The sequence below is a fragment of the Trametes versicolor genome (assembly GCF_000271585.1).
Source record: "Trametes versicolor FP-101664 SS1 unplaced genomic scaffold TRAVEscaffold_8, whole genome shotgun sequence".
Taxonomy (NCBI): Eukaryota; Fungi; Basidiomycota; class Agaricomycetes; order Polyporales; family Polyporaceae; genus Trametes; species Trametes versicolor.
In genome coordinates, this window is record NW_007360328.1 from 2,169,255 (window position 1) to 2,191,126 (window position 21,872).

The 21,872-nt window shown below is 57.2% G+C and overlaps 10 protein-coding genes across 10 annotated transcripts; 5 read left to right on the plus strand and 5 right to left on the minus strand.

The window, feature by feature from the left end:
• Window positions 1–392: 392 nt before the first annotated feature.
• On the minus strand, window positions 393–893 carry TRAVEDRAFT_95995 (uncharacterized protein; the record flags this gene model as incomplete). The annotated part of the gene is made up of 2 exons (XM_008042561.1): window positions 393–674; window positions 726–893. Coding segments are annotated over 2 exons (450 nt in total), but the record flags the coding sequence as incomplete, so codon positions are not given.
• Window positions 894–2,855: 1,962 nt separating this feature from the next.
• Window positions 2,856–3,236, minus strand: TRAVEDRAFT_94652 (uncharacterized protein; the record flags this gene model as incomplete). The annotated part of the gene is made up of 2 exons (XM_008042562.1): window positions 2,856–2,969; window positions 3,024–3,236. Coding segments are annotated over 2 exons (327 nt in total), but the record flags the coding sequence as incomplete, so codon positions are not given.
• A 212-nt stretch (window positions 3,237–3,448) lies between these two features.
• On the plus strand, window positions 3,449–5,261 carry TRAVEDRAFT_49723 (uncharacterized protein; the record flags this gene model as incomplete). The annotated part of the gene is made up of 4 exons (XM_008042136.1): window positions 3,449–3,643; window positions 3,697–4,924; window positions 4,978–5,080; window positions 5,132–5,261. The coding sequence occupies 4 exons, from the start codon at window positions 3,449–3,451 to the stop codon at window positions 5,259–5,261; spliced, it is 1,656 nt and encodes a 551-aa protein (XP_008040327.1).
• A 1,305-nt stretch (window positions 5,262–6,566) lies between these two features.
• TRAVEDRAFT_128219 (uncharacterized protein) lies at window positions 6,567–9,968 on the plus strand (the record flags this gene model as incomplete). The annotated part of the gene is made up of 9 exons (XM_008042563.1): window positions 6,567–6,797; window positions 6,868–7,242; window positions 7,310–7,488; window positions 7,547–7,706; window positions 7,766–7,926; window positions 7,967–8,361; window positions 8,424–8,603; window positions 8,654–8,800; window positions 8,842–9,968. Coding segments are annotated over 9 exons (2,955 nt in total), but the record flags the coding sequence as incomplete, so codon positions are not given.
• A 1,321-nt stretch (window positions 9,969–11,289) lies between these two features.
• Window positions 11,290–11,865, plus strand: TRAVEDRAFT_49725 (uncharacterized protein; the record flags this gene model as incomplete). Its single annotated transcript, XM_008042137.1, has 1 exon — window positions 11,290–11,865. The coding sequence occupies one exon, from the start codon at window positions 11,290–11,292 to the stop codon at window positions 11,863–11,865; it is 576 nt and encodes a 191-aa protein (XP_008040328.1).
• A 442-nt stretch (window positions 11,866–12,307) lies between these two features.
• TRAVEDRAFT_128370 (uncharacterized protein) lies at window positions 12,308–13,452 on the minus strand (the record flags this gene model as incomplete). Its single annotated transcript, XM_008042564.1, has 2 exons — window positions 12,308–13,013; window positions 13,070–13,452. The coding sequence occupies 2 exons, from the start codon at window positions 13,450–13,452 to the stop codon at window positions 12,308–12,310; spliced, it is 1,089 nt and encodes a 362-aa protein (XP_008040755.1).
• A 539-nt stretch (window positions 13,453–13,991) lies between these two features.
• Window positions 13,992–15,088, minus strand: TRAVEDRAFT_49727 (uncharacterized protein; the record flags this gene model as incomplete). The annotated part of the gene is made up of 2 exons (XM_008042138.1): window positions 13,992–14,664; window positions 14,724–15,088. 2 exons carry the CDS (start codon window positions 15,086–15,088, stop codon window positions 13,992–13,994), a joined length of 1,038 nt encoding a protein of 345 aa, XP_008040329.1.
• A 1,856-nt stretch (window positions 15,089–16,944) lies between these two features.
• Window positions 16,945–18,098, plus strand: TRAVEDRAFT_127664 (uncharacterized protein; the record flags this gene model as incomplete). Its single annotated transcript, XM_008042565.1, has 2 exons — window positions 16,945–17,324; window positions 17,390–18,098. The coding sequence occupies 2 exons, from the start codon at window positions 16,945–16,947 to the stop codon at window positions 18,096–18,098; spliced, it is 1,089 nt and encodes a 362-aa protein (XP_008040756.1).
• Window positions 18,099–18,695: 597 nt separating this feature from the next.
• Window positions 18,696–19,737, minus strand: TRAVEDRAFT_49729 (uncharacterized protein; the record flags this gene model as incomplete). Its single annotated transcript, XM_008042139.1, has 2 exons — window positions 18,696–19,359; window positions 19,427–19,737. The coding sequence occupies 2 exons, from the start codon at window positions 19,735–19,737 to the stop codon at window positions 18,696–18,698; spliced, it is 975 nt and encodes a 324-aa protein (XP_008040330.1).
• An 896-nt stretch (window positions 19,738–20,633) lies between these two features.
• Window positions 20,634–21,708, plus strand: TRAVEDRAFT_49730 (uncharacterized protein; the record flags this gene model as incomplete). The annotated part of the gene is made up of 3 exons (XM_008042140.1): window positions 20,634–21,004; window positions 21,057–21,122; window positions 21,180–21,708. 3 exons carry the CDS (start codon window positions 20,634–20,636, stop codon window positions 21,706–21,708), a joined length of 966 nt encoding a protein of 321 aa, XP_008040331.1.
• Between the last annotated feature and the right edge of the window lie 164 nt (window positions 21,709–21,872).

A 21,872-nucleotide genomic window follows, 5' to 3' on the forward strand; every position in this document is an offset into this window, starting at 1 on the left:
TCGGATTTACGACTATTGTACTGCAGATCTGTATCATGACATATATTACCATGTCTTTACTTCAGCAATTCACCTCATGCCTTGGACATCATAGCTTAGCGCAACATGCCCATCAATCGCATCGATATTTGAGACGGTTGCTCAGGGAGAATACATCCAGGCCATCAAAACATGTATACTAATGCTATATGACGACCGGACCATTATACCTTCTTCGCCTTCTGCGCGCGCCCCTTTCCACCAGCTACTTTGCGTCGCTTCTTCGGCGGCTCTCCCTCGTGCTCGTTCTCGGTAGATACGGTCTCCTCTGTCCCGGTATTGATCTGAGAGAAGACCCAGACGATGTCGTCCGCCATCTCGAGGGCCTCTTCCAGGTCCTTGGCGTTGTCGCCCGCCGCTATGATCCACCAAGCCAAGACCATCAGTACCAAGAACAAACCGTTCGATCCCGCATGTTTCAGCGGGGACCACGCGTCCTCGCTGAGTCGCTTGCGAGAGAGCTTGCCGTTCTTGTTCTTGGGTTGCCCGGAAGGCTGCAGCGTGGACCACCACCGCTGGCATAAGGCGCCATACTGGGCGACCTTCGGGATCTTAGGGATCGCGTCGTACCGCCTATGCTTCTGGAACCACTGTCTGATCTCGACAGGTCTATTCTGAGCGGAGAGTCGTGAGGCCTGCCCGAGCGTATTAGCTGTCATGCAACGTCGGGATAACGAGAAGCTTACCGGGGACTCCGTATACCCCATGGCGTGTTCGAAGCTGAGCCACTCGCTCACCGTCAAGAGCCAGCGTTCGTCAGTTGACACAGAGCGGAAGAACGTCGAGGCCTCCTGTATCCACGCCGGCGCAGCTGCAGTCGGATCGATGTCGAGTTCTGCGGTGTGACTCGATGGGGTACTGATGGCCGGTTGAGCGTCGTGGGACGTTGCAGCCGCACCGGGGTCTTTTGGTGGCGGCGTGGGGGATGGAGTGGGCTCAGGGGGCGGAACATCTTTCGTGGTGGATGACGCGCGATCACCACTGTATGGCTGGGTGTCGTCCTGTGTACTAGTCAGCGTAACGAACGAGCACCAACATTGTCTCATTACCTTATCGTTCGCTTCGCCGGCTTCGCTTGTCTGCACGGCGGACGTAACCTGAGCGGTGCCGTTCGCAGGTGTAGAACCCTCCTGTTGACGTCGCATGTAAGAGTCACATATCTACATAGAAGAGAATTAGTGTTACATACCTCAGTACGTTGGTCGGCGGGCTCCTTATCCTTGGGGTTCACCGTGACCTCGTCGTTGGAATTGACGGCGTTGGTAACATCACCGGCACTGTGGGGAGATATGTCAGTACTCAATGTGACTCTTGATTGGACGAGTCCACGCACCCAGCCGAGTCCGAACTGGCTCCACCTTCCCCAGAGCCATCGGCGCCCTCAGAGGAAGGCGGATCGTTGTCGAGGCCCTGGCTCCGAGTCCTCATAGTCGGGCCCTCGTTGTTTGCCCGCTGCCGCTTCTCGCGGGCCGAGTTTGCCTTCGCTTTACTGTAAGAGAGCGTGAGTTATAGTTCCAAGTCATACCAGGGCGCACTTACCTATCTGCCTTCTTTTTCTTGCGGGATGGGTCGTGTTCCATCAGGAAGTTCGTCTGCAAGTTCAACGAAGCGAGCAGCTCATTGCGACGTCTCAGGTTTTCCAGGACCAAGTCATCCCAGTCAGAAGCCTCTGTGTCAGATTGACCATCGATGGCAGAGGGGGAGGCAGAGCCTGAAGCCGGAGGGGGAGAGGCAGAGCCTGGAGCCGGGGTGGGAGTGGGAGTGTCTGAGTGTGGGCGCGTCTCGGAAGCTGACCGCTCAGAATTAGCGCCGGCATGCGGAGTGGTGGCATGCTCGGGCTTCTCAGACGGACTCTGTGCAGACACACCATTCGCAGTCCTGCTCTGCTCGCTAGTACTGCTAGTACTGGTGTTACCGGTAGTGGTAGGAACACCCGCGGCATTTGCGTTACCCTCCTCAGACTTCTTCGCATTACGCTTGCGCTCCTTCCGCTTCCGCACCCTGCGCCTTTTCTTCTCGCAGCCATCCTCCTCGATCTCGCTCGTCCCATCCCCTGACGCCTTCAACTTGTGCATGATGGCAGCAAGAGCCTTTTCTACATGCGACGCTATCCACCGCATCAGCGATAAATACTCCGCCATAATTAGAATAACCTACGGAAGCACATTTCGGCGAACGCGCCAACGGAGTTCTGCATAGTCTCCCAGTCCTTGGGCGACACTTCAGAGAACTTGAGGCTCTCGTTGAGCGTACTCCCGACTTCAACACTGCTTACTAGTGAGCATAAGACTTAGGCTCAGAAAGGGAATGCACTGACGCGATCGTAGTCATCGTTCCAGTACGAGGGTGCGGCCCCGCGAAGATCGCACAGCCAACCCAGCCAGTCAATCCATGCATCCTGTCGCCCATGTCCTGCAGCGTCGCGGGGAGGCTGTCAATATTCCTGCTCAGGCAGCTGATCAGCACTACATCGCATGTAGGAACGGGCGTGTGTTCACTCACTTCAGCAGGTCGGCGAGCAGCTCTCCATCCCCGACCACCTCCTCCTTTTCTTCCCCATCTTCGTCCTCTTCGCCTTCGCCCTCCGGTGTACTCTCCTTGAGGACAGAGTTAAGGAGGTTCTTACCAACACGTTCGCGCTTTCTCTTGCGGTATCTCTCGATCGCTTCGTGAACGTGGGACGGCTCCGACGCTAACAACTCCTTCGCAGCCTTTGCGTTGAACGCTAGCTCGGACATTGGGGTCGTGTCCTCGTCGAGGCCTCGCAGGTAGTCGGCGTACTTCTCCTTCACAACCGGCATGACACGCTCCCGGAAGAGGGACATGTAGGCTTGGTAAGGATGAAGAAACCCCGTCTTCCGCTTGGCGAGGTTGAGCACTCTGTGCGACGTCGCGGAGCGCGTATGGTTATAAAACCATTCCGAGACGCGCTGGGACAAAGGTAAACATTGTGTCATTTGGGGTACCGTCAACGTTATGCTTACCTTCTTTTGCCGCCTCTTCTTGACAGAGGTGGCCTTGTCCACGTTTCCTCCCTGCTTAGCGACTTCCTGAGCCGTTGGCGGCTCCAGCTCAAAGCGATGGAACCACTCGCAGTGGCAGGCGAGGAAGAACGACTTAGGGTCGTTCTTTTCCTGCGCCTCGATGAAGTCGGGGATGCGCCGCTCGAGCCAGGCCTTCTCCTCGGGCGTGGTCCATTCCGGTCGGGGCATGTCGGGCGTGTGGAAGCGAATCAAGGCAGTGGGAATGCGTGGTCTGGTGACGGAGGGTAGCGCAGACGACTTACGCGAGTCGGGGATCCAACTCTAAGCACGCGAGGGGATATATACCCCCCTCCCCCAGTCCTGAAAGCGCCCGACCTTCGTCCTACACCAAGATGAGGGTTGATCCGCGTACTCCATCTGTCCCCATGACACGGCCTATCTCTCCGACCGCGACCGCCCGCTCGCCGCTGGTTACGGCGATGACCAGGCTCTCTCTCTCCGACGGCCGTTCGTCCCAGCTGCGGGGAGAGCGGCCGCCCACTCCACCCTGGCATACTCGTCCGACGGAGAACAGCAAGTACTACTTCCCAGCGGGCACGCCGAGCCACCTTCGCCCGGAGGTGAGTGCTCGTTGTTGTTGTACTAATTTGTTTTTACTCATAGGGCCGCCAAGGCTCTCAACCTTCCCATCGAGGAGGATGATATATCTCAGCGCCCCGCTTCGCAGGCTGTTGCCGCTACGACGCCCTCCTCGCCTGTCAAGTTGGAGTCTTGCCAACAGGGACCTCCCTCGCCCGCGACCAATTTTTCGGACGGTGGTTCGGTGGAGACTGACGACAAGGAGTTCCCTGCGCCTTCCCCTGTCGATTGGCCGCCCCCGGGGGTAGGTATCCCCTACCGCCTGCCTCCGTCTCCGGATGGAAGGGACTTCGCCGACAAGGCGGTTATGGCCGAAGACACTAGGGATGTCGGTGTGCAGGTGAGGCCTCGCGTCTCGTTCAGTTCTGTGGCCACCGTCAAGCAGGCGGCAGCTACGGGTGGCCATATCATTTCGCACACCCCCATCACCGGGAGCCCTGCCATCGGCGACTCGCGTATTATTCCGCTTAGTCCCCCCGTCGCCCCATCCGATATTTCGCTCTCCGTTTCTAGACCCACGTCCGTACACCCGCACTCGGCCACGTCAGTCAAACACGAACCCGGTGTTGCATCTGTTGGGGAAGTGGGTAGTACCGCTGTCCAGGGAGCGGCCCTTCCTAGTCCTCAAGTCTCTTACGGCAGTAAGCCCCCTTCTGTCGGTCCGGTGAACAGTAGCAACGCGCAGGCGGCCTCCGTCATCGCCCCTACCCGCATCAATTCCTGCGCTCGCGCCGGCTCCTCCGTCCACCCGGCAGCTCTTGCCCCTGTCCAGGCCTCCACTACTGGTGCCGTGCGCCCCGCCCCCGTTGAGCCTTCCCTCACTTGTGTTGTGTGCCCCGCCCCCGTCGTGCGCCCCGCCCCTGTCGTGCGCCCCGCCCCCGTCGTGCATCCTGCCCCCGTCGAGGCCTCGCCTACTCGTATCGCGCCCTCCACCCGTGTCCTCTCACCCGTCCCTACTCCACGCGCACCGCTCGCGCGCGTGTTATCTCCAGACAGCTTCGTCGAGATACCCAGCGGTGCCGCTCTTCGCGAGACCGAAGCATCTTCATCGAGCGACGATGAAGTAAAGTACTGGAGCGCCGTGGATGACCCCTTCGCGCACGAGTCCCAGGACGAGGACGAGAACACTGCGACTGAAGCGGCGACGCCCGCTGCTCCCGTGGCCCCTCTCTCCACCTCCATCGCCGCCAATGGCACGGGCACGCAGGCACAGAACGGCCCCGGGAACAATAACCGGGGCTATCACTACAGCTTCTTCGGTGGTAAGTACTCTTTTAGCCGACCAGAAGCAATCGTTTTGACGTCTAACCTCAAGGAGAAGAAATTATAGTGGCCCCCGACCCGCCCCACGTCATCCGCGGGAAGAGACAGTACATCGTCGTCACGGCCGGCAAGCGTGTCGGCGTTTTCACTGACTGGTGAGTCAATATAATTATTAACTCTTGTTAACTAGAGCTAATCTCGTCTAGGGTGCATGCGTCCCCCTCCGTCCTCGGGTGTCGCGGGGCGATGTACCAGGGGTACAAGCTGTATAGTGAAGCTGTCCAGGCGTACCAGGCAGCGAAGGCTCGCCGTCACGTCCGAGTCATAACCGCGTAGAGCTGAGGGCATGGACGCCGATGTATCTCGATTTTAGGAACATGTGCTTTCGTTATATCTTGCCAATACACAGTTGTGAAGCCCGTATTCTGCTTTTTGGAGTGTGGTTGCGCGCCGGGGCTGAGGTAAAATATTTATACACGTTCCAGTGTGCCTGCTTCCGAACCGACATGTTCACGAGAAGGTCGAGGTATTGTCCATGCACATCTCGTCCCATCCGTATATCCCCAAGTTGAGCATAAATCCGAGCAGTCTATGGTCGCACTAAACAGCCTATGTACTAATTTTTAGCTCATATCCCGGTCGGTGCGGCGGCATGGCGGACCTCCCAGCTTCCTACGCACACAGTACTCCAGATCGGCACTGGCAGGTCTCGCGTTTATTTCGACCACAGCGGTCTAGCAAAAACAAGACGATGCGCCGCGTATGTTAATATATCATCTACAGCTGGCTCGTGCCCTCATGTGGCCCTCAGGTAGTACATTTTGAAAGGAAGCCATACTCGTCTGCAACGCGCATGAGATCGAGTGAGTGCTGACTTTCATTGATGCCGCGCACCGATTTTGTGGAGGACCTCAAAACCACTTTCGATATGTCTCAATATTTGATCGAGTGCCTCCACTACCGCTGCACAGTAGCACAGAAAACCTGAACTCCTGCAATAATGATTGAATGTATATGTATCATTAAAATATATTGCCCAAGGGTGCCCGTGACTCGTATTCCTTCAAGAAGCTCAGCACGTTTGAGCGGCGCCTAGGGCGCCTCATGTACTTGCCTGCGATCTGCCAACATCAGCGGTAGGCGTCCACCCACTATACCCGTCCTATCTACGTTTTATTCTAGCTGTATACCACTCTCTATATGTCTGAGAGACGTCGCCGAACCTCGACCCCTGCCTTTAGGCCGGTAACTCAGCACGACCAGGTTCGAGCCGCCGCGGATGTTACCAGGCGTAAACGAAAGATCACCTTGCATTCACTTCGCAATGGTCGTCTTGGAGGCAAGCAGAAGATAACCCCAATTTCTGAAGATGGCCCGTATCCTTCATCGCAGGAGGCTGGTCCTTCGAACTCGCAATCCGATGCGGGCCCGCCCGGCGAGGACGTGCAAATGCTCGATTTACAGGCCTCGACGGCGAACATTGGATTAGGCTCAGATATGCAGCCTCAGGAAGATTTGGGGGAGCCACACGCAAGTACGGAGAAACCCACAAGAGCAAGAAAGCGTGCCAGAGCGGCGGTAAGCCTCATTTTGAATAAATCTGATTTATGTTTTGGTGCTCTGAACTCGAATGACTAGGGCCGCGTCCAAGACTGGCTCCCGCTACGCGAAGGATACCTGGATGAGATCCTACGACTCGAGGGCCGACGTGGGTACGAATTCAGTGCGTGTGCCGGATGCTGCACTCCGAGTATACGGGAGGGACGTCTCTACCGATGTCTCGATTGTATGGTCGTCTCTCCTCAATGCATCTCATGCTTATTGAGCCTGCACTCCGGTGCAAGCTTCCGGCATGCATTACACCGTCCGGAGGTATGACTCTTTCTCTTCCACTCATTAGCGATTAGATACTCATGCGTTCTTGCTCTCTTTGACTCGGAAGCGATGGAATGGACACTACTTCGAACGGGTGGGCTTGGCGGACCTCGGACTCGTGGTCCAAATGGGGCACGATGGAAAGCACTGTGCCAATCCTTCCACGGCACGGCGGATCACGGTGTTCCATTCTAACGGCTATCACCACGTCAACGTCAGGATGTGCGAGTGTTCGACGGCTACTTCCGACGCCCCTGCGCCGTGGCGACAATTTCTGCGCGCCGACTGGTTTCCAGCTACGCACACACGCCCTTCGACCGCGTTCACCAATCAAGTTCTCAAGCTCTTTCACGAGCTAACTTTGCAGGCAAAGACAAATTCGTACGACTTCTACCAGAGCCTCTTGCGAGTTACCGACAACTCGGGCACGACTAAGCATCCTGTGAGCGATAGTACCTCTCCCATCAACGCTTCCCTGCTAATTTCTGATGCAGCACCGCTACAAGCAGTTCTGTCATACCGTCCGCCTGTGGAGGCATCTTCGGCAACTCAAGCGGGGTGGTCGCGGCCACGACCCCGCTGGAGCATCTGCTACCCCACCCGGCTCATTAGCGGTGGTATGTCCAGCTTGTCCCCATCCCGAGAAGAACCTACCACAAGACTGGGACCTTGCGCCGCCCGATAAGCTGTGTGTACTTCTTGTGGACAAAATTCTTCACCGCTCAGCTATACTGATGTGTCCACAGATGGCTATACACGTTGTACCTGATGATGGATGCCAATTTCCGATGTCGGTGCAAAGATCGCGGTCTGGATGACATCTCCTTGGCTCCTGGATGGTCGTATTACGTGGATGACAAGAAGTTCCAGGAATATTTACGGAATGACTGCGGCTTCGAGACCGAGGTGACCGATACTCCATTGATCGCTCGACTTCACGCAGTTTTGCTGATAGCGACTCCTAGCACAACACTTGCTCTGCAAAGCACAATGCAATATTAAAGGCAAACCTCCGAAAGGAAGGATACGTCGTGTCCGGCATCGGCGCGGTTCTGTGCGCTCGCCATGCGTTCTTCCGACCGAACGGCGCCGGGGACCTCCACCTCGGAGAGAAGTACGTAAACTCGTCCAAGCTGTTGGGAAGGAGAACTGACGGACTCGTCCAGGTTCCCATACATGGACTACTTCTTGATTTCCACCCTGCTCGGCGTGATCCTGTTCCTATTAGTGATATCGTATGATGTCGCCTGCCAATACTGCCGAAACTTCGAACACCGCGTGGCCCGAAATTTCCCGGTGGAGATGCGCCCCAACCTTGAGGACGTCAACGTGCGCTGGATGATCCCCAAGAACCACATTGCCGTTCACGGCCCCAACCACTCACGCTACTCCTTCAACTTCAACGACAAGGTCGGCAGGACGTACGGCGAAGGCGTCGAATCATCTTGGTCCCACCTCAACCCCGCATCCATGAGCACACGGGAGATGGCTCTCGCAACACGCCACGAGGTCCTGGACGATCATATGGCCGCGTGGAATTGGCAGAAGGTTATCGGCCTCGGTGAGTTCCATTCCATCGCCGTATTTTGTGGCCGTTTACGAAGTATGCCCTCTCCAAAACAGCGGATCACCTTCTCAGGAGCTTGACCACAGCACGCAAAATGGCACAGAAGCATCGCGCTCTGTTCGAAGATTTCTCCTCCACCTTCGAGCCCAACGTCGTCCAGGAGTGGACCCGCCTAGTGGACGTGTGGTGTGCTGACCCGAGTTCCGTGGCTGATCCCTTCGAGGAGCCTCAAGCAAGTAAGTGATATGCTTGCGCTCAATGCGACATCCTTGCTTACATGCCACAGATATTCGTTGCACTCAGGTTCACCTGGAATTCGCTCGAGAAGAGGCGAACATGACGACATTGCAAGATCTCCCGCAGCTGGACATGACACCGGGAGTATTCGTACAGGTTGGGTTGGATTTGGAGGAACTACAGTGCGTCTCTCATCGTCCACGAGCTAGGCATACGTACTCACATCCTGCAGACGAGCGATTCGTTCAAAAGTGTCCTCCCAGCACTCGGACAAGGACCTCGTCGACTTGCTGCAACAACGCAATTCCCTCCGTCGGCGCATCTACCTCTGGGTGGAGACACAACATGTGTATATGCCCGCGGTTGTTCAGTTCCGTATTCAGACCAACGCCACTCTCCCCCTGCCTCCGGACGACACAGCCTCAGACGGAACCCCGGAGAACGACAACGACAACGCCGACGTCAATGCGGAAGATCTTGCTCTATGTCTACCCTCCGCTCTCCCCGCCCCCCTGCGTATTGGCGACTTCACCCAGCGACTTATCGATCTCGAGCGACGTCTCCGCCTCGCACAAATCGACGATAGCCTCTCCGACATACGACGCGTCCGACGTATGCTGACGGGCATTTCGGAGTTCAAGCGCCTCCATATCTCCGGCACCGGTAATCGCGCGAACGCGAGGTCTCGCACCTTGTACAAGACCTTCCTCAGCAAGCAGGCACGCGCGGCGGAGCGCTACCGCGCAGCATACCACACTCTCCTGAGCCTCGACCCGAACGGTGCTTGGCGACGCACCTTCCGCAAACTCCTTGACTCCCATCTCACGGGCCCGGGGTCCGGTCCCAAGAAGCCCGGCGAGGGATTGCGCGAGATGTCGTGGATCTGGCTAGTACAACACCACGAGATCGACGAGAACTCGGAGGACTCAGAGGTGCGCCAATACAACGACAGTATGCGTGCTGAGTGGGCCAGGACAAAGGCGAGGGCGGAGAGGTGGGAGGAAGAGGTAGAGCTTCTAGTCGAGGAGATGCGGCGTGTCCTCGCGTTCTTCCAGTACGAGGCCGATTGGTGGTTACACATCGTCGACCGGCGCGCAAAGTTCCCGCTCCGCGTCCCTACGCCCTTCGACATCATCGACGGTGTGTGCGCTTATGCTCATCGCCAGGCTTCTGTGCGGCGCTCGCTCGTCGTGAAGTTCGCGCGCCTCTGGTTGCCACGCCTCCGCGAGTACTCCATCGACGCCGACTGGGTTTCTCAATACAGGGACTTGATTGGTGATGCTAGCCCGGTGAACACTAGCGACAATTTGCCGGTTGGCCCGTCTGATGATGTGATGTCCGAGAGCGACGAGGAGGACGTTTAGCTACCTTCGTCTTTGCATGTATCTGCATCACTTATGTTGTTTACTCCATAGCACATTATATAATGCACTCTCGCAGCGGTACTCTTGATTGATGAGGGGATAGTCAGGCGCTACCGGACTTAGCAGGTACAATCTCGTGGGTACCTTCGGCTCCTGGTGGCCGTGTTGTTTAGCCTTGTGGTTGGATGTTGATGCGGCATACTCAATAACACAACGATACAACACCGCGGCCCAGGAGGGGTTTGCGGTTCGCGCGATAGGCAATAGTTTGGTGAAACTAAAAGGCTCTTTATAAATGCAAGTACATACATGGCCATGGTGCCCAAGAACGCGTGCATGGCGCGCGAGAAATCTGAATAGACAGTGGAGATCGCATCAGGAGAGGTGCGTGGGCGATAGCACGAGTAAGGCTGTGTGCTCCGGATACGGGCGCGCGGGAGGTGGGAGGTTTGTAATACCTAGGCGGGCGGCGCGCGTTTCTGCGGCATTCACAAGGCCGCGACGTCACAAAGAAGGGCGCAGGAGGTGGGCGGGTTGTATAACGAAGGTGGGCGCGCTGTAAAACAGGTCAAATACAGAGCCCCGACGTCGAGGGAGGGGCGCGCGCGAGGCGGGAGGTTTGTAATACCTAGGCGGGCGGCGCGCGTTTCCGCGGCATTCACAAGGCCGCGACGTCACAAAGAAGGGCGCAGGAGGTGGGCGGGTTGTATAACGAAGGTGGGCGCGCTGTAAAACAGGTCAAATACAGAGCCCCGACGTCGAGGGAGGGGCGCGCGCGAGGCGGGAGGTTGTAATACCTGGTTGGCTGGGTTGGATATTTATAAGGCGGCGAGCTCGAAAGAATGGCGCACGAGGTGGGCGAGTTGTAAATCATGCCTATTTACAAGTCGGCCACGTCGGAAGAAAGCACGCGAGAAGAGGTGGGCAGTTTGTAATACTGGAGGCAGGCGGGCTTTCATAAGGTCGCAAGGTCCAAAGACGGAAGCAGGAGGTGGGCGTGTTGTAATACAGAGGTGCGCGGTTTGTGTTAACTAGACATTTACAAAGGCCCGACGTGCAAAAACAGAGTGTTCGAGGTGGCAGGCTTGTATTATGGAGGTGGTCGCTTCGTGATTCAGTGGGATTTACAAGGTAGCGAGGTGCAAAGACGGAGGCGCTGACGCGTCGTGCGTCAGTCTCAGCCTAGATTAATACAACGTGGCGAGCTCCAAAGACGAACACGTGTCTTATAACGTGGTGTGGTCTTGCACAACAGTTTTGTTACATAGGTGGCCAGTTCAAAGACAAAAGTGGTGCCCACGACTGGGACTATGACGAATGGATGGGTCTCGACGACTACGGCCCGCCTGGGTTCGAGATCGAGCACGCCATCGGCGTCGTCAACCTCGCGCGCCTCACAGACGACGTGGGCCTGCTCCTCACAGCGCTTCTCGTCTGCTGCACCAATCCCGAGGCCGACTCGCTCATCCGGGGCTTCGAGCGCGAGGACGGCTTGCTCGAGCAGCTCACGCTAGACGACATCGGGCTCTGCTACGCGGCGAAGAGCGTCCTCCTCGAGGAGTCTATGAAGGTCACGCTCCGCGTGTGCCGGGCCGGGCAGGTTGCGAGGGCGTGCAAGACGCACTCGAGCTGCACGCGCAGATTCAGGGAGGCGATCCGCGAGCTTGAAGATCCGAAGCTCACCATGGCGTTTGCGGACCCGGGTACCCGCGCACTCCCCATTGACAACTTGTTGGATGGAAAGGGCAGCTCGGGTGTCAAGCTGTGCGAGTACTGCCAACAGCTGGTCAGGGAACGAGAATCGTCTGAGAGGAGAGCGGCGTGGAAGAAGCTTCCGGAGATCTTCAAACTTACCCTTCCGCTAGCACTAGGCGGCGAGGCGGGACAGGCTGATTAAAATGCTGCTGCCTCCTAATTAAAATCCACAACGTACGTTGAGTTGCAGATGCAGTTCTCGCCTCGATAAGCTCTGTAGTCTCCATCATCCCACTAACTCGCAGTTTCTCTCCCATTTTACAGGGACACTGAACCGTTACCTCTTTCATATCTGTCATATGTCGCGTACTGGGCATACGTCTGCGTCGAATAGACGTTTTATAACCCACGACCTCCCCGACCGGGCCGCTGCGAAACCGGCGAAGGATTCTTTGGCCGGTCGTGTCTATATAAAAGATACGTATCCCTCGAACGTCTACATCAGTCTCGAATACTCCCACAGGCGTGCCCAGTACGTCAAAGGGGTACCAGGTTTCCCTGCAGACGCGTGAGCTGTGTTCGTCGCGCACGATGGGATAACAACGTACCTCCGGAGTGTATTACATCGAACGAGCGGGTTTCGATTAGGCAGCACCAGCCGCCTCGCCATCAGCGGCTTCTACACTCGGACCTGGTCTGGGGATACCCAGTATCTCCGGTAGCCTGGCCCACACCGCCTGTTTCATGCCAGAATCACGGCTCTTCGCCATCGCCCGACAATACTGGCAGAGCTCGACGTCCGCAGCGGCCCCCAGCCTGTTGAACAGACCGTAGAACGGATTCGTCCCCACCACTTCTGCCAGCCGGTCCTCGACCATCTTCAAAAGCCGCCTGAAGCCACCCCTGCACTTCCCCGCTGTCAAACACTTTACCGAGGCTCCTGGCTCGAAGACGTGCAGGACGCTCCTGGTCGTCTCCTGGACGAGCCGGGGCTTCGCCTCGAGACACAGCCCGATGTCGTCCAGCGTGAGCTGCTCGCGCGTGCCGTCCTCGCGCGCGAAGCCGTTGATGAGGTTGCGGCCCAGCTGGCAGCATGCGAGCAGCGCGGCCGGCAGAAGGCTCGTCTCCCCGAGAAAACGGGCGAGGTTGACGACGCCGATGGCCTCCTCGTCCCGAAACCCGGGCGGGTTCCATCTTTCTTCCTTCTGCCACGCCTCGTAGTCGTTGGTGTAGTACGTCTTCAGGTAGGTTAGTGCTTGCTCCAGAAGTCTGGTCATTTGGTATTTGTGGCCCAGCCGCGCGGCTGCAGCTATTGCGGCGAATGAGGGGTCCTTAGGGGCTTCAAACGGGCTGTGTTTTCCGCGTGAGCTATACTGAATATCAGAACCACGCAGCGTACCACTTACCTCGGATGTGTTCTCGGTGTATACACACGCAGGATGTGCCTGAGATCCTCGGGGGAGTCGGATAGGTGGACTATCGGGCACCCATCGCCGGGGGAAGGTGCATCAGAGGACTCGGCGAGGATGGGAGGTTGCGGCAAGGAAAACATGTCCCGAAAAACGGAAGAGTTCTCGGCGAGAATTCCCTTGTACACGCGGAACTCGACGTTACCGGCGACGAGTATGATGGTGCCATCGTCGTACCAGAACTCTTCGTCTCTCGTTCGCGCGGATGCAGAGTTATCCTGAGGATCGTCCGAGCCTTTTGCTATGCTCTGCTGAGTATCACAGCCGTCGTCGGTCGCGGAATCGAGCCGGGCGCGTTTCCGAGTGACGCGCGCAGACATAGTGGCTAGTATGAGCGGAATGTCTTCAAGCCACACGACAATAAGACCACGATGAGGACCAAGTACCACCAGCACCGAATGTCACTTACCTGCACGGATTTGAGGTGGTGGAGAACTTCCAAGGTCGAATCTGTCGTGGAGCCGCCGAGAACGCGCAGTGTCACATGCACGTGCTTGCAGCATCCCACGGTGAACCCGACTACGCCAACACTCGGGTACTTGTAGCACAGACATGTCGAAAAGGCGCACGGATATAGACAAACAAATTAATACAGGATGTACATGATACACTAATAGCGTCTAAGCAAGCGGGCTAGCAGCTGGGCACTGAAAGATCGGCATAGGCCGAGTGTATACGGATACAGATGTTCGTCGAGTATTCGAGAAAGAAAAGACCATTTTCTCCTTGCGAGATCCTGACCCGTCACGGCGATGTTAGTATGAATGATGGCAGCAACGATTTGAAGAGAGTCCTGCGTACCTACAACACTAGTCCCGTCATGGCTCCCTGCCGAGCGTCCACCGGCCCCAGCCTGTCACTAGGCAGCAGGGGCTTCCAATTTTAGACCAAAGATATCCGGCAGCTTCTCCCAGATCGCTTTCCTCTCGCGCAAATCGCGCGCTTTGACCATTGCCTCACAGGCCTTACACGGTGTGTCCTCCCCAAACACGACCCAGAACGAACCCGTGAGCGGGTCCGGGGTGACGAGCGCATCCACATGCGTGTCCAGCTTCCCGAAGAGCCGCTTGAACACCTCCATGCAGAACGCGGGGCTCTTGCACGTGTCGGACAGCGTGGGGCGAAAGATGCGGAACGCGATCCGCATCGACTCCTTCACGAGCCGGTCCTTCGCGGTGACGCACAAGGCGAGGTCGTCCAGGCTGAGCCGCTCCTGCGTGCCGTCCGCGTTCGTGAAGCCGTAGACGAGGTCGCTGCCGATCATGCAGCAGATGAACAGCGCAGTCGGCAGAATGCTGGTCTCGCCCGTCAGGCGCGCGAGGTTGACGACGCCGATCGCGTGTTGCCAGCATTTGAATCCGGGGGGCCCGTAGTCGTTGTAGCTTTCCCATGTGGCGAAGTCGTTGGTGTAGTATTTCTTGAGATAACTGAGCGCGCGGTCGAGCAGTGCCGACATTTCGTACTTGTGGCCGAGGCGGATCGCCGCCGAGATCATCTCGTACGAGTATGTTGGAGCGGTCGGGAAGAACATGCTGCAAGCAAACTTTCGCGTTAGCAACACGCCCCATACAATTTTCACGGCGCGCCGCACCTGGGGTCGCCTCTGGGCATATAGGCACGCAGGACATGCCGCACATCTTCGGAGGAGTCGGATAGATGGACCACGGGGCAAGTGTCGTCTGCGGAGCTCGAAGTGGATGAGGCTGCTACGGGAGGCTGGGGTAGAGAGAACATGTCTCGAAACACGGGTGAGTGTTCGGAGAGAATGCCCTTGTAGACGCGGAATTCGACGTCGCCGGCGACCAGTATGATGTTGCCGTCGCTACACCAAAATTCCTCGTCGCGCTTGCGTGGTGATCGAGGGGCAATATGCACCCGTGTCACCGTGTCGTCCTGATCGTCGGAAGTATCGTTCAAGGACGTTCGGGCGCGCTTCCGCGTTGCATGCGTCGACATTTTGAAGTCTGCGAAATGACAAAGGTGGTTAGACATGCGCGACGCAGACATCAGCTGCATACTTGAAGATGGAAGTATGCAGCTTGTAATATCTGTTCGAATGACCTTTTACTGTGTCCCAAGGTGTTTGAACCGTGATGGTAGAGAGCAAAGAGTTTACAATCGGCTAAGGGGAAACAAAAGAGAGAAACGCAACTGCATCCGATGGCTAAAGGGCGAAACCGTGACCAGTGTATCATGTGCCTGTGACCGTTGGCGCGTGGCTCGGGCTTTCCCGAAACCGCTAGCGCTGGTATCGGCTGCCGACTCATCGATTCCTTGTTGTGCGTTCTCCCTCATACCACAACGTCCGGCTTGGCGGATGGTACGGGCTTCTTCGATGCCATGTCTGCCGTATAATTGGAGGTGCTAATAGAAACCTGTCCTGATTTTGACTTGGACTGATGGAATAAACATGTAGAAGGTTCGGTAACAGGCGGCCTGGCCACACATCTACTTCACTGGAGATATTAATCCCGGAGTAGCTTTTCGGGTTACAAGCAGGCAGCTACAGAAGAGCTACTCTGTCCGGCGATGTTCAACTCGGCAGGTACTAATAAGCGTCGGAGAACGGCTTTCGACGCTCAACATAGTGTGGACTCAACAGTGGAAGCCAGTACGTCTATTACGTGAGACACCGAGCTTTGACTCGAGGACGGGAACGTAATCCTCGTGGCACAGGCGGTCGGCTTCCGCCTCAAGCACGTACTGTGGGCCTGTATACCTAGAAGCCACTCAAGGTGAGCTTGTTTAGTTTCATCGTGCAGCGAGCTCCGCTGACTCGGAAGCAGATTCAACATGTTCACCCAGAACGATCCGCCGTTCAGCGCGATATCGGCAGCCATTAGCATCGGCCACAAGTACCATATGCGGCACATGGTCTCACAGGCGGTCGAAGACCTTAAACGGTTTTTCACGGATGATCTCGCCGTCTGTGGCAAGGGCACGCGATCGGGATCGTCAACCTCGCGCGCCTCCTGGACGAGCCATCGCTCCTCCCCACAGCGCTCCTCCTTGCTCGCTCGACGAGGATATTGTCAGCGGCTGCATGCGCGAGGACGGCTCGCGGGACATGCTCTCCACAAATGATCTCGGGCGCTGCTTCGGGGCGTGCACACGCCTGGCCGAGCGAATGCTCGTTCTCGCCATGCGGATCTTCAGGCCTTCCATCTCCGACTCAGAGGCGCGCGACCATCCGAGGGCGTGTGTCCGAGTGCTGCAGGAGATGCACATGGACATGAAGTGCGATCCGGAGTGGTTCGTGCGCGCGCAAATGTGTTTACTTCGTGGCTGGACGCGTTTGAGATTCGTCTCCTGGAGGAATGCTGCTCTACTTTTCAAGTGATGCTTAAGCAGCGCGATTGGTAGGCGAGGCTCTATGCGTGGAAGGAGCTTCCTAGGATTATGGGAGTCCGTATGGATGGATGGGACGCAAATGCCAGATAGGGAGAGTGGCAGTGGGTATTCCGGTCCGCGAATCAGGCTACGAGGACCACGGTCCTTCCGAGCTCAGCTGCTGGCGGAATGCCATCGTCGTCGTCAACCTCGCACGCATGACAGGAGGGACGAGCATCCTGCGGACCGCGCTCTGCGCCGCAGCTGGACGGCTTTTGTGATGTTGCTGCACGTGCATGTGACACTACGCGTCTTTGGCGGCGATGTTGCTCGCTGAAGGTGCCAAAATCCTTCTGCAGCGTACCGCCAGAGCTCAAATCCACGCAGGTGAGTGAATCCTACCAGCGCTGCTGACACCTCCTTGCACTTTCCGTCTCATATTCTGCCTGCACCAGCTTATAAGCTTTTTCGCATCAGTGCTGATGTCTGGGCGCGTTACGCGAAAACGAGCTCGGCTCAACTCCAATGGCGATGGCACTGGCGTTCTAGAGAGTGTATCAGCAGAATCCTCGAGCAGCGCGCAACACGGCTCTAAGCGCGTGCGACGCAGAGACAAAGAGTTCTGGTACACCGACGGCACCATCATACTAGTCGCTGGCGACGTCGAATTCCGCGTTTACAAGGGCATTCTCTCCGAGAACTCCCCAGTTTTCAGCGACATGTTCTCCCTACCGCAACCTCCAATGGTTTCGTCCCAGAACACGCCGTCCGCCGGCGAGGACTGTCCTCTAGTGCACCTACCCGACTCTGCCGAGGACCTGAGGCATGTTCTACGCGTCTATATGCCCAATAATCACGCGAGGTATGTACCCCGTATGAAGCGTTTCAGGTTCTCGGGGTTTAGCATCTTTAATGACGGATGTATAGCCCGTTCAAGGCCCCCAAAGATCCCTCATATGCGGCAATAGCGGCGGCCGCGCGCCTGGGACACAAATACCAGATGACGAGTCTCCTTGAACAGGCCGTGGACTACTTGAAGACGTACTACACCAACGACTACGTTTCTTGGATAACGCGCGGCCTCTTTGTCCCGCCCAACTTCTCGGACGTGCATTCTATCGGGGTCCTTAACCTCGTCCGTCTCCTCGGCGAGACGAGCCTCCTCCCGACCGCGGTGTTCGCGTGCTGCCAGCTCAACCTGCGGCTCGTCTGTGGCTTCGCGCGTGCAGACGGCACACGCGAGCAGCTCACCTCCGACGACCTCGCCCTCTGCGTCACCGCCAAGACCCGGCTCGTGCAAGAGTCGGTCCGGGTCGCGCTCCTCACCATTCAGCCACGCCTCTCGAAGGGGTGCAAGACCACGGCGCAGTGCGAACGCGGCTTCGGGAAGCTCGTCCGGAAGGCGGCGGATTGGGTGCGCGAGATTGCGACGGCGGATCCGTTCGTGTGCCCGCTCGTCCGGTTGGAGTGCCATCTGGGGGGTGATTTGTGTCGTTCTTGTTGGTCGTCGGCGCAGACTCGTGGAGTTTTGGAGAGGCGCGAGGTGTGGACGAGGCTGCCCAAAATACTCGGCCTCGAGGATCCGGGTCCGGGCGGAGTAGTGGCGGATGGTGCAGCGGTGGCTGGTGCCACTTGATCGCAATCTCTACGAGGTACGCCGAAGTGAGCTCGGAGGTATCGGTTGGTTCTGATTTGGGGGTACAGCAATCCTATACAATTCCGTCGGCTTCCAGTGTGTGAAGCTGCAGACCAATGCCGCCTGCGCCTTCCGTCGCCGTCATTAGGTCTAGACATTCGAGCAACGGAAAGGTCCTAGTATTCTAGCGGCCGCGGAAGGCTCTGAGTTGCAAGTACTGATATCACACCTACCACACGGTTAGTGGAAACTCAACGCCCCTCCCGTCCAAGCATAGCGCCAAGGTTCTGTGGCTTGAGTCTCCGCAGCGCGAGGTGCGTCTCGCCCAACGAACAAAATCGCGTGTCAGGAACTAGGACGTCGCACTAGAGGGGCGCAGCTCTGCGTTTATCCAGACTACTCGTCTATCCAGCATGATCTCCATAACTTGTCCGTTAACCAAGAAACACGACCACGACGGCGCTCTTTACTTGGTGAACCGCGACTCGGTCAAGCCGTCCTGTACATGCTTCATCGCTGGTCAAGGTGCGTACAAGTGAAATTTTACCCATCCCGTGAATCTATAAACACGACGATGATATGTTCTGAGTTATGAGACTAGTCATCGCGATCCAAGTCCACTCCGAAGAGATAGGGAAGTCGATGCCACAAATCCGCCCCGAAACGGACATAGCGCTCAATCAGCATCGTCTGGCAGCTCGAGCAGTCCATTTCCGACCTGAGAATGTGCGCAGCATGTACAAACACGTCCGAGTGCCAGGCGTTGGACAGGTAGCGCATCGCCTCCACCTGCCTTTCCTGTAGCTCCCTTTCGCACTGAGACAGCGTCGTACAACCCAACGAGACTGGGTACGTGAAGAGGCGGAGCACGAGGGTGAATCCCTGCTGCGCGAGGAGTGCGCGTGCTACAAAGCAGCGGCCGATGTCTTCCACAGGAAGCGTCTCCCGCGTGCCGTCCTCGCGCACGCCCCCATCGACGATCTCCTGCTCGAGCGAGCAGCATACGAGCAGCGCGGCGGGGAGCATCGCCGGCTCGTCGACGATGCGGGCCAGGTTGACGACGCCGATTGCGTGGACCCGTTGGAAGGGCGCGTCGAGGCCGTACAGCACTTTCCCCGCCCAGTCCGACCAGTATTTGGGGGCGTACCATTGTTTCAGGTAGCCCACGGCGTCCGCGGTCAGGCCGTTCATCTGGTATTTGTGACCGAGACGGATGAGGGCAGAGACCATGTGATATGAAGGCTTGTTGAGGGTGAAGGGGCTGAAGGTAAGCCGGGCATGAGCTATGGTCTCGGACGCGAGATTTTGAGCGTACACAGTGCACTCACCTAAACATACCCTTTTTCGGCATGCAAACCCGGAGCAGGTGTCTCAGGTCCTCCGGCGAGTCTGTGAGGTGGACGAAAGGGCAAGTGTCCGTAGTCGAACCCGTTGACGTTGCGAGAGAAGGCGTAGTAGACGGTGTTGGCTGGGGAAACGAGAACATGTCGTCGAAGACGGGGGAGTGGTCGGCGAGGATGCCTTTATACACGCGGAACTCGACGTCGCGCGCCACAAGGATGATGTTCCCGTCCCCAAACCAGAACTCGGCATCTCGCGTCCTTGCAAGGCGCTCCTCGTGCTCTACCCGTTTAGCCATCGGCGCAATCTGAACCAGAGGGTGCATTATTGAAGGCACATCGAAGTATACCTGCGGCTTCAGCTCGGCAACTGTGATCACTGTGTCACGAAGCTATGGTACGTAATTCAGACGACCTCAAGACAGGTTAGATGGAATGTAGTCTGCTTGAAGGTGTGCTGTTTTGAGACACTGTGTACAGCGAGAGTAACACGTCCAGAAAGGAGGAGAGAGAGGCCTTCAAAGAGAACGTGGATTGCGTGTGGCCACCACGTGTTGCTGCGGTAGATCACCGGATACTACCTTCGGGAAGTCCCATATTCTTCCCCGTTTCTCCCTCGGCACGCATCATTCACCGCTTCTACCTGTGCTCCTGGCATCTCCCCGTCAACTGCTTTCTACGAGGGCGGCTGCATCCCGCCCAACCTGCGAGAAGGGGGCTAACGGCGTAAGGCGAAGAGGCGTTTTCTGCGTGTATAGTGTGGTACCAATGCTGATACCGACTCTATGAACTCTCAGCGCGAGGGCGAGAGTAGTAACAAATTAACGTCCTGCGCTAATTCCCCAGTTCATGTATCCCCCGAGCAAAATCAACGTACCGGGGGGCAGTACACTGTACGCTTGTACATACTTATAGCAAGTGGCATGCGCACATTCTGCACGGGCTACGCGGTGCATAGGAACTAAGAAGGGACTATGTCTGCGCCGCACTCCGAAGCTCAGCGTCTGTGATAACGTGGCACGTGCATACTATAACAATAGCAGCGTTCTCGCCGTCGGTAGCGCTGCGGTAGCTATCTTCGAAGTGTACCCCTACCGCGAATCTAAGTAAGTCGAGATATCCACTCTGGGTGGTGCCCGCACTTTCTGACTGTCCTCTCGCTGTACTGTTTGCAGGTTTTACAACAACGGCGGAGATGTCTGCGCGCGCCACTGCCCGGAAACGAGCCCGCATCGAGTCCTCCAATGACGACGACAACAATGATATTCGGGAGAACGCAACACAAGGCTCAAAGGAGCTGCAAGAGGTCACCGAAGCCATGCGCACCAGAGACGAAGAATTCTGGTACGACGACGGCACCGTCATACTCGTCGCTGGGGACGTCGAATTCCGCGTCTACAAGGGGATTCTCTCCGAGGCCTCTGCCGTTTTCCGAGACATGTTCTCTTTGCCACAACCTCCTGCACCTCCCATCAGTGGCGACGGGTGCTCCATAGTTCATCTATCTGACTCTCCCGAGGATCTGAGGCACGTTCTGCGTGTGTATACGCCTAAAATCCACCCCAGGTAGGTCGTTGGGCTCCTTAGAATTTTGGCACAACTGACATCAGACACATAGCCCCTATGCTACCCCTAAACGCCCCTCATTTGCGGCGATAAACGCGGCGGCGCGATTGGGGCACAAGTATCAAATGACCAGACTCCTCGACCAAGCGCTCTAATATCTGAAGACGTTCCACAGCGACGACTTCGACACCTGGCAGAAATACGACCAACTCGTTCCCACCGGCTTTGCGGAAATCGAGGCCATCGGTATCGTCAATCTCGCCCGTTTCCTTGGAGAGGAGAGCCTTCTACCGACCGCGCTGTTCGCATGCTGTCAACTAGACCGGAAGATAACCGACGGCTTCACGCGCGAGGATGGCGCGCGCGAGCAGCTCTCACTAGACGACATCGGACTGTGCTTCGAGGCGAAGACGTGGCTCATCCAGGAGTCGGTCAGGATCGCGCTCCGCGCCTTCTGGCCAGAACAGTCGGAGACGTGCAAGACAGGCACACAGTGCAGAAAGGACTTCAAGGCGCTCCTCAGGAACGTCGAGGGGCGGGTGGGCGAAATGGCGCCGGAGACGGACCCGTTCCTGAGCCCCTTCACCATCCTGAAGGCCGACGCGGAAGGGCTGCTGTGTCAGGCTTGCCAGGCGATGGTGGAGGACCGCGTATCCGAGGAACAACGCGCGGTGTGGGCCAGGTTGCCGGAGATACTACTGTAACTTCCCGACCAAAGCGGCGGGTCACAGGTCACAACTACCCCCGCCGCCCCGCATTTGGGGGTCTGTCCCGCGTCACAGCGGCCTCCGCCGCTTTCCCCTGTGGTCCGGCGCCCGTCACACCCGCAAATGGCATTTTTGGCGGCCCTGCGGGGCGGCGCGCCGCT